General features: G+C 41.4%; 1 protein-coding gene across 7 annotated transcripts in view; it reads right to left on the bottom strand.

Moving 5' to 3' along the window:
- Window positions 1-3563: 3563 nt before the first annotated feature.
- Window positions 3564-11331, bottom strand: part of KCNIP1 (potassium voltage-gated channel interacting protein 1) — a 388725-nt gene continuing 380957 nt past the window's right edge. For all 7 annotated transcript variants that reach the window (XM_035290376.3, XM_035290381.3, XM_008991025.5 and 4 more), the window contains 3 exons: window positions 7599-7703; window positions 6599-6661; window positions 3564-4437 (listed from right to left, as the gene is read on the bottom strand). In XM_035290376.3, coding sequence (XP_035146267.1) covers window positions 4390-4437; window positions 6599-6661; window positions 7599-7703 — 216 coding nt within the window. In that variant the 3' untranslated portion in view covers window positions 3564-4389. The remainder of the gene's footprint in view (window positions 4438-6598; window positions 6662-7598; window positions 7704-11331) is intronic.

The raw sequence follows: 11331 nt of genomic DNA, 5'->3' as shown, positions 1-11331 counted from the left end.
CTATGACTCTGGGCATCCTTTTTTTTTCATCTGAAAAATAGGTGCCTTGGATACCTGCCCCACAGGGTTGTCATGAGGCTGGAGAAAGATGTCTGTAGAGAATACCCTGATCCAAGTCATGTCAAACTCAGTGGTCTGCTCTTCAGGGAAGCCTTACTCTCCACCCCTCCAAAGTAGCTCACAGCCACCCTGGACACTCTTTATCATGTCACACATTTATTCATGTCATTTCATCTAAAATCATTTCATTTCATGTCCATTTCCTCTTGCTAGAATACGAAGTTTATGAAGGCAGGACATGTGTCTCTCTTATTCATCATAAGTTAATGTTGTGAGCAACTGGGACTCAGTCCCCCCAGGGAAGTCTAGGAGATGGTACAGAAGAGACCTCAAAGTTCTTCCTACTGAGAGGGATCTAAGGTATTTTTCCATGAACTCTCATCAGTCATTGGTCAAGGACTTCTCCTAGGAGGTGTTGATGACTTGATTCTTTGATCTGACATATCCACGGCAGAATGGGCCTGTGTCTTAGTTCACTTGTGTAGATAAAGAATACCCAAGGCCAAGTACTTTATAAAGAAAAAAAGACTCATTTGGCTCATATTTCTGGTGGCTGGAAAGTTCAACTGGGCATCTGCATCTGGAGAGGCCTTCAGGCTGCTTCCACTTGTAGTGGAAGGTGAAAGGAGGCCGGGTGTGTGGAGACCACATGGTGAGAGAGGAAGTGAGGGTGGTGTCAGGCTCTTTAACAGCCACCTCTTGAAGGAATTAACAGGGTAAGAACTCACTCAGCCCTGAGGGAGGGCCTTCATCTCATCCTGGGGGATCTGCCCCCGTGACCCAAACACCTTCTCTTAGGCCCTACTTCCAACACTGGAGATCAAATGTCAACGTGAGGCTTAGAGAGTCAAATACCTAAAATGTAGTGGGCTTTCATGGACAGATTCGGTGATTCTTAGAGTTATAGACAAAATCTCTCGGGTGATTGCAGTTGGCAGCACTTGAGTCTACCTGCATGGTGATGGTGGGCACCAAGGGGATTGGGCAAAGTGGCCGTAGCACCTGCTGCACAGTTGAGTCCCCATCAGCAGGCATGACGGTAAAAATTTGTTGGATGGTTCAAGAGGAGCAGGGTCCCTCCAGGAAGACAAGTTTGAGATGAGGCCAATGCCCTCTCATTGCCGCAACATGTCCTTTCCCCGCTGCTCGTCAGGGCAACCATCTCTTTTCCTGTTGTTTATCTATCTGAGGACTAGTTTTAAAACTTCCTTCCACAATGCATCCTCTCTGAATATCCCAGCTGCTGATTTTCCTCTCAGTGTTAAGTGCCAGGACTAATGCTGGTGTATTACTCATGGGCTGGTTAGCACAGGGAGAGGGGTACCAGGCCTTCCTCTATTCTAGAGCCGGGGTTTGCAGCCCTAGGTGTACATTGGAATCGATGAGAGTTGTTTCATCAGGGCTCCACCTCCAGATGCTCTGATGCAGTTCATTCGGGATAAGGCACAGGCATTTGGCACTTCAAAAAAATTCCCATTCTCTGCTCCCCAGGTGATTCTGACATGCAGGCCTTACATAGGCACTGTAAGGGAACCACTGACCTAGACTTTACATACGCACCTAACACAGGCATCTGAAGAGGTCAGAGGTATGTCTAGCTTCAGAAGCAGCTAATCTAGCAGATAAATGATGTCATCAAGGGCTCAGTTTCTGCTTGTTTTGTTGTTTTTTTTTTTCTTCTCTCTGTCTTGCTTTATATGATGTCTGACTTATTAACCCTCTGATTATTAGATAAACTCTCATAATTCCTAAATAGTTACCAGCAGGTCCTAGGGCTATGTGCGTTCTCATTCATGTCTGGTAAAGGAGAATATCTTTGTCTCATTATTCCCGGCACAAGTTTGGAGATTCATACCATTTGAACTAGTGTGGGTCTCAAGCCTATCCCTGAATTGATCCTTGTGGCCAGGGGGATGGTTCAGACCATGTACTTCATGCCCAGCTCTAGATGTGTCAGTTCCCCACTTAGCCCTGTGTGCCCAATACACTCACCTGGGTGGCTTCTAAAGAATTCTGATGCTGAGGTCCCACCTTCAGGGATGTTCCTTCAATTGGTCTGCCATGGCACTCAGGTGCTAGCAGTTTTCAAAGTTCCCAGGTGATTCTGATGTGCGGCCAGGGCAGAGAACACTGGCATAGACATCATACAGCCTCAAGATGCAGGTTAAGACCCCATATGGGAAGAATCATGAGGACAGATCCTCTCCTGGGCCTAAGTTGATGCCTTGCTGGGGACAAGTCACATGCTCAAAGCCTTAGGGGACCACCTGGCTACATGCAGGAAGCCCAGAGGAACAGATCTGAACTATCCAACAAATCCTCATCATCGCACTTACAATTTCCAACCATGAGAGACAGCATCTGAGTGGGATGTGCCATGAATGCAGGAGGTTTGGTGGCCTGCCCCTACCAGTGACCATGGCTGCCTGAGATATTCCCCTTTTCTACATCTGTTTCCCCATCTATTACACAGGCTCAAAGGATAGTGATGCCTCTCTGAATTGACTTCAGAAGAATGAGATTTGTGGGAGGTATCCTGATCCTTGGGGTGAGGCAGAATCCCCTTGTAGGAAGGGTCTATGATAGAGGGAGAAGAGTTTAGTCTCCCTGTAGAGTCACTATCGGCTGTGCTGTCTTACGCAAGTCCTCCTTACCTCTCTGAGTTTCAGCAACCTCATCAGTACAACCAGGACTCTAACCATCTGGAATGCTTCACAGGAGTATAATTAAGATAATGTATATAAGGCCCCTAGTGCAGCACCTGGCACAAAATAGGGTTTCAGTAAATTGCTTTCTTTCCAAGAATGCTACTGTTAGCTTTTAATCTTTTAAATGTGATGTCAAATGGTGAAACCAAGACCACAGTGTTCAATATGAGTAATCACTTGCTGGTTATAGGCTGAAACCACTTGATCATCCTCTAGACCCTAAAATCTTTCAGCAGGAGGCCCTGCCATCCTCTTCATCTCTGCACTCCGGCCCATACCACAGGGGCTCCAGACTTTCCATATCAGAGGGTCTTATATCTTTTTGGAAGCAAGGTGTTGAGAAGGGTCTTGTCTTGAAGTTGCATTTGCATTTGTTACAGTATTTGCACTTGGATTGGATGTTTGTTGAGGATGACCTGCGGGCTGGGGAGGATGAAGTCACTGCCTGGCACAGGCCTGGCACGACGTAAGTACAGTTGACCCTCCGACAACACGAGTTTAAATGGAATGGGTTCACTCTCATGTAGATTGTTTTCAACCAAACATGATAGAAAATGCAGTATTTATAGGATGTGAAGCCTGCATATATGGAGGCCCAATTTTTTTGTAAACATGGGTTCCTCAGGGCTGACTGTGGGACTTGAGCATCTACAGATTTTGGTATGGGGAGTTTTGGAACCAGTCCCTCACACATACGGAGGGACAACTGCACTAAAAACTGGATGTCAAATGAATGTACTAGCCTTCCCTTTTCACAGCTTACCTCTCCTACCTAACAGAGTCATGAAGAAGTGATTGAGCGTGTAAGAAATACTTCTGTTTATTGGTTAGAACATGGTATAAAATTACAGCAATTTGCAGGCATTCTGGGCTTCTTGGGAGGGACATGCAGCGCTGGGCTCAAGCAGGGGATGGGGTGGAGATATGGACCACTGGGCAATGGCTCCCTTCCTGGGCATGTTAAAGGACTTGCAATACCAGCACAAATGCTAGTGTGAGAGAATTATTGGTCCTTGTTTCTGGAAACAAATGATATGGGCAGTTTGGGTCATCAGACAATGCCATGCTTAATAATTCAGTCCTATCCCACATATGTTAGGTGCTGGCTCTCCCAATCTGGTCATGACAGATCCTAATTGTTCTGGATAACTCTCATTCTTCCCACTAAAGGAAGAGAAACAGGCACATTGGTTTGGGAGGCCATCAGAGGATGGTGTGCATCTGGCTCTAGTCCTCTTGCTTCCATTTTCACCAAGGTCTGCTTGACTTGGAGACAGTGGGCTGGGGGCACATAAGCAGAATGTTGTGCACTACTGTTTAAGCTCAAGCAGAGGGACCTTCTGTAGGGCAGCAGTGTGAAGAGATGAGCATGCTTCCAAAACAAACTCAAATTTCATCTTGTCTCTCTCAAGAAGAGGAAGGAGGAAGAGTTGGCAATCAGAGACTGAGCCACATGATGCTGGGTTCCACAGAAAGTCTTCAGTAGAGAATTCTTCCAAAGTGTAAAAGGTGTTTCTGTCCCAAGAGTTGGAGTGTAAAGTCAGAACGAGGGCAGATCAGGGTGTTAAGGTGGTCGTTTAGTACAGTGTCTCTGAGAGCTGGAATGGCTGAGTGTCACCAGTTACATGACATTTTGAAACAGCTGGAGAGACCTCATGATGTTGTCATCCTGGGAAAGGAGGAGGGGAAGAGGATGGTTAGAACTCTGAGACTCCTCCCTGAGAGCTCTGTAACTCTGGTGAACAAATCTCAAGCATGGGTTTCCTGTATGGAGAAAACTCTACAAGGGTATGAAAAATTAGATGTAAGGGTGGGAACCTAGAAAGTAATCAGCTCAAAGTAAGAAGCACCACCTGTAGGCTTAAAGAAGAATTCAGAAGAAAGAAATCATCTAGTAAAATACTGAGTTGCTTCTTTTAAGAAGCTCTGAACAACTGCATTTCATAAAATTATTTTTGTACATCCACTGAGATGATTATATTTTTCTCTCTTTATTCTATTAATATGACAAATCACACTGACCAATTATTGAATGTTAAACCAACCTTGCATTCCTGGAATACTGTTTTCGATGCTACAAATTTTGATATGTCATATTTTCATTTTTTTAAATTTAAGATATTTTCTTATCTCAACCATGAATTAGAAGTTTATTGCTTAATACCCAACATTTGAGAATTTTTCTACATTCAATACTATAACTCAGAGAAGATATAATAGAAAAATGTAAAATACAGAACATGCAATAGAGACATACAATAAGAAAACTCCCCAAAGCTCTCTCAAAAATAAATCAATAAAGTAGATAAATGCTTATTAAGACTGCTTTTCAGATTATCAGTATCAGAAATGAAAGGTTAATGTCAGTATAGGTTTATTTGGTTCAGTATTTGGTGGCTGGAAAGTTCAGTCAGGCATCTCCATCTGGTGCATGTTTCAGGCTGCTTCCACTCACAGTGGAAAGTGAAGGGAATCTGGGTGTGCAGAGATCCCATGGTTAGAGAGGAAGCAAGGTTGCGGGTGGGGAAAGTGCTAGACTGTTTTACAACCAGCTCTCCAGGGAATTAACAGAGTGAGAACTCACCCCCAAGAGAGTCAGTGTTCATTCCATTCTAGTTGTTAAATATCTTGAGTATCACACTGTATATAGGACATCTACATAACAGGGCAGCTGCGATGTTTGTGTATGTGCTTGAAACTCAGTAGGGGCTCAGTACGTGCTAGCAACTTCTCCCCTGCTTTCTTACGTTTCTATTCTTCTTGGCTGCAGCTCAGAGTAACTGTACATTTCTAAAATAATGTGGGGGTACAAATGCATTTCCCAAAAGTAGATGAAGCAATTATTTTCGGTTCAGTCTCTAGTAGTGACTCTGGGGCCAGTTTACTAGTTAGACTTAGTGAAAGTTGTGTTCTCAGGACCAGCATCACCAGTGTGACTGAGGAGAATGTGAGAAAAGTAACATCTCAGGCCCCACCCCAGACCTAGGGAATTAGAATCTGCATTTTAACAAGACCTTCTCAAGGATATTGTCTCATACATTAAAGTTTTAGAAGCATTCGAAACAGAAATCCAAATACTGCATGTTCTTACTTGTAAATGGGAGCTAAATGATGAGAACATATGGACACATAAATAGGAGTATCACACACTTGGGTGTATCAGAAGACGGTGGGGGTAGGAGGAGGGAGAGAACCAGGAAAAACAACGAATGGGTACTAGGCTTAATACCTGAGTGCTGTACTAATCTGTATAACAAACCCCATGACACAAGTTTACCTGTGTAACAAACCTGCACATGTACCCCTGAACTTAAGAGTAAAAAAAAAAAAATGTTTTAGAAGCTTTGGTCTAGGGCCTTTGTGTTAAAGTGACCCAGATCTATAGTCTCTGAGATTGAGGCCTAGAAATATACATTTTCAGAATCATTCCAGGCAATTTTTATATATACTCTGGTTTGAGAATCACACAATTGTACAGTCTTTCCCCCTAGCTGCTCCCTTGCAGTCTGGGGAATGAGGCATCAAGCCAGAGGCAGGCTAAAAAATAATGGTGTTGCCTTTTTGGGAAGTCTATCTTCAGAGAGACCCCCTCTGAGTTTTCACATCCCCACAGACTCCTACTTAGGGTCTCCATTCAGTCCTGTGCTTAGCCAAGACCAACCACAAGCCAGGCTGAGGAGTGGAACCACAGTTGTTGCTGGTGTCATTGGCTCTGATGGGCGGGGTTGCAGCTATGTGCAGGTTTCTCATCACCTTCCTTCTGCAGGTCCTCAAGCCCCAGATTTCCTTTCCCAGATGTAGAATTACTGTGACCTGAGATCTCTCCTTACCTCCTGACATGATTCAAGAAATTCATCTAAAGTCACGATGCCATCTTTATTTTTGTCCATTTTCTGAAAGACATAACAGAAAGCACTTTACGGAATCCGGTGACCTTCCTTCCAAAGCTTGCTCCCCTGCTTTCTTGCGCGAGCTCAGAGTAATGAGCTCAGCTCAAATGAGCTGGAGCTCATTTCATTAACCAACTTTGCCTTGAGAATGAGAGTTGTCTTTCACTGGCCAGACAATTCCAATTACGCCCTAATTACAACACTTTGACCCCATGAGCTTCCTTAAATTGAAAGACTTGCTCTGGACACTCATCACCTCACTGCTGGCTTATTCTGCTTCTTCTGTAGACTCCCTACTACCCTGTCCATCTGGCAGAACACTGGGTACAAGAGGTTCTGATTCTGGCCTTTACTTGTCATATAAACTTGCTCAAGGCCCGAAAGGACTCTCTTTTCCTATCTGAAAAGTGGGAGGTCGGACTAGAATGAGCTCTGATACTGTCTGATAGTCCACTGCTAGATTAATTTTTTCCTAAAATGCCCCAATGATCACACCACTCCCCTAGTCAAGGATCAGCAGTAGCTGCCCATCCTGTACCAGGGCAAGGCAGGATGAGACCTTCATTTAAAGGTCTCACAATCTGGCCCTATCCTAGTTTCCAATCTTATTTCCAATTACTGACCAGACACAAATGCTTAACACCTCCACAAATGTAATTAATGAGGTCTTCCGTGCTTACTCTAATTCCCCAATTTTTATGGATTTAGAGTTCATACTATACCGCTAACATTTAATGATACACTTTCTTGTTCTCTTCTGTCGTGTACACTTGCAACTTAAGGAGACCATCTGTTTCTTGAGGACAGTGTATCTTACAATTCCTTTCTGTTTCCAGCCATGGTTAGTACAGGGTTGGACACAAATCACTTGCTTAGATGCTCCTGGGTTGACTTGATCTAGGTTGGGCTTACAGTTCATGTGCAGGGTGTGTGCACTTACCTGGAAGAAGACGTCCACGTGCTGCCGTGGAGTGTCCTCTTTGAGCACGGGGTATGTGTATTTCCCCATCATGTCATAGATTGCTTTGACAATGTCCATCATCTCCTGGAGCAGGGACATAAAAGCACAGTGTGGGAACCATGAGGTCAAGCTCTTTCTAGATGACAGTGTTTGGAGCTCCTTATGCCCCTTGCCAATGAAAGGGATTAAAAGGTGAGGTCCTTCTTTAGCGGGTGTGAGGGAGTTAGATGGTAGATAATTCTTAAAGCCCTCAGAAGTTCACGGGTGGGTTACTTCATTATGGGCATTGTCTTCAGTGAGGGGTGATGTGTGGGATCCCCATTCACAGACTGGAGGCAAATAAAATATTATTCTGAATTTTAAAAAAGTTAATGTTCTAGCCTAGAGATTAAAAAATTCCCCTAGGGTCTGCCACTGTTTTAAGTTAAGGAAAATGAACCAACAGCTAAGAATATCCACAGGGCACGTGAGGCCAATAGTTCCACAGACTGAGGCCCTTACTAAAAAGGTGGGTTCTCAAGTCCACCCCAAACCTACTGAATTAGAACACCTTAGGGCTAGGTCCTGGGAGTTTCCATGTCTATCAAGGCACATTAGGAACCATTATTCTGATCATTCTGGCCCAAGTCGGAATGGGGATAAAGGAGTGTTTGGGATGTTTGATGTGGTTTCTACAGAGACCCAGGGGACAGTCTTATTCCATATGCTTATTTTATTGTTTTTTTTGTTGTTTCATTTTCACCTATTATTAATAATTTTAGACTTACAGAAAAGTTACAAAATAGTATGGAGTTCATGATACCTTTCACCCAGTTTCCTCTCATGTTACCAACCTGCATAACCAGAGCACAATGATCAAATCTAGGAAATTAACATGCTACACTATTACTAACTAAACTACAGGGCTTATTCAAATTTTATCAGCTTTTCAACGAATATCTTTTTTCCTTTCAATGATTCTACATTGCATGTGTTTGTTGTGTCTCCTTAGTCTCTTCTAATCTGCATTAGTTTCTCATTCTTTTTTTTTTGAGATAGAGTCTTGCTCTGTCACCCAATGCTGGAGTGCAGTGGCACTATCAGGGCTCACTGCAGCCTCAACCTCCTGGGTTCAAGTGATCCTCCCACCTCAGCATCTCAAGTAGCTGGGACTCCAGGCACATACCACCATTCCTGGCTAATTTTTGTAGAGATGGGGTTTTGCTATGTTGCCCAGGCTGGTCTCAAACTCTTGGACTCAAGTGATCTTCCTGTCTTTGCTTCCCAAAGTGCTGGGATTATAGGCATGAGCCACCATTCCCAGCCTGAGTTTCTTCCTTGTTGTTCAGGATCTCACACTTTTGATATGAGTATAGGTCAGTTGTTTTGTGAAATGTCTCTCAATTTGAGTTGCTCCCTGGTTTACTTATGATTAGATTGAAGTTATGCATTTTTGGCAAGAATACCACAGGAGTGATGTTATAACCTTCTCAATGCATCATATCAGGGAGTTACATAGCGTTGAGATGTCTTAGTATTGATAACGTTGACCTTGATCACTTGATTAAGGTGGTGTCTGTTAAGTTTCCTTACTGATTTAGTATCTTTCAGTGGATCTTGCCTTCAGAAAGTATTACTGTAGTGTTTGCCTAACAGCAATTTTGTATTTCCTTTATTCCTTCTATATTTATTAATTAAACATCTTCTGTAAGGAAGAGATGCCCTCTCTCCTGCATTTATTTATGTATTTAGTTGTTTATTTACATTAACATGGACTCCTGGACATTCACCATATTTTACAGGTTATAATCCAATACTTAATAATTTTAAATTTTGCTCAAATTGCTCTCATTCTGGCTATTGTGAGCTCCTTCAGGTTGACTCCTGCAGTTTTCTTTTATTTTTTAGTACTTTCATATCTTCCAGCATGATAAAGTACTCCAGGCTCATCTTATATTTACTTTTCTCCAATCTTGGAATCAACTATTCTCCAAGAAGACTGGTTCTTTCTATTGAAGAATGGTATTTAGAAATCAAGGTCTAGGTGCTAGGTATGCTCACTGCTACAGGAATGTCATTGCTCTGAGGGGCCCTCAACAGATAGAACCAGGAAATATATGTCTCTATCCATGTATTTATTTTAAAGTGTGTGCTTTACAAGCCCTTCACATTTACATGGCCATTGATGCTTTTCCGGTCTGATTTTTTTTCGTAATCACAGGAAGGACTTAAAGAGCAATTTTGTTGCTCTTTCAGGATTTTCACTGCCTACAACTTGGATGAGACTATCTCCAAATGATTGCCAGGAGAAGAGCCTGCTATCTTTTCTAAGAAGCTACTTATCCATACTTTCTTTTTCTTTTAAGGGATACTTTATTAATTCTGCCCTCCAGAGAGATCTGATGGATTAATGGGGACAATTCTGTCTAGTTTGTGGATTACAAAAAAGGAGCAGGAGCTAGTAAGGTTATTCAGTGATGAAACAGTGAGTGAACCAAAGTTGAAGACCAAGTAGTACAAATCCCCTTTCTGCATTTTTTTCTTTATATATTTTTGCAAGGCAGTATTTGAATACTTTAGAGTATCATATATTTGCATGTGTATACAAGCATTTAGTTGTTTATAAAATTGAGATATCATACATACTACTTTATTAAGTGATTTGAAAATGTAATGTTTTGTACTAATATTTATTTTACAGTACTATTTCATGATTTTAAGTGGCCACCTGCTATTCCATTAAATGTATTTACTGGAATTCATTTTACGAATCTGCTGTTAGTGGATATTACATTATCACATTTTGGGGGACTATTACCTGAAGACTCTTCTTACTTTTAAGTCTTTGTCTCTAATTTTTATTTCCTTGGGACATATACCAAGATGTGGTTTATAAGGAGAATGGGATGCATACCTTTCGATGCTTTTGATACATATTCCTCAAATACCTTTTAGAAAGTTTGTATCAGAACACTCTCAGCAACTGTGTATGAAAAACCACTTTTACCAACCTTCAACAATTACAAAATCTTCGCAATGTAATAGATAAGTGATAATTCATTGTTTTAAAAGATATACATTACCTTCTTAGTGAGGTTTCTGATGTATGTGTTGACTATTTTTATTTATTTTCTCATGAACTATTTGTTCCTCTGCTTTGCTCATTGTGTTTCTCTATTTCTGACTGGATTGTGAGAGCTCTTTATATATTTGGGTGATTTATGAAATTGTTAAAATCTCTTAATAGATTTTTAAATTTATGTAAAAGATATTTTAATGCATCTACCATGTGCTAGATATTGTGTCAAAGAAATACAAAGATAAGCATGATAAATACGACTCTTGGCTTTGTTAAAATGAATGCCTACTGAGAAATATCAATCCTTTCTGTCATCATAAATTGCAGATATTTTTTAACAAGTTTGTCACTTGCTTTTCAATTTTGTTTATGATATTTTTTGATATACAGAATTTAAAAATATTTACAGTATAAAGCCATCAACAATTTAAAAAATTATTTCCAACTTTGATTTTATGCTTTGTTCATTCTATGATCAGATATTTACATAAGACTTTTAGTTAAAAATCAACTATATATATCTATAGTGACTTTGGATTTATAGTACTAAGAACATTTACTTACCTGTTGCCAAAATAGCTAACCAGTTTTCCCAGAATCATTTAATTATTCATTACCTATCTATTCTCTATTCAATATGCTCCCTCTATTATA

Source organism: Callithrix jacchus, chromosome 2, assembly GCF_049354715.1.
Source record: "Callithrix jacchus isolate 240 chromosome 2, calJac240_pri, whole genome shotgun sequence".
NCBI lineage: Eukaryota > Metazoa > Chordata > Mammalia > Primates > Cebidae > Callithrix > Callithrix jacchus.
Note: the sequence above shows the minus strand (reverse complement) of the source record. Positions and strands in the feature narration are given on the sequence as shown.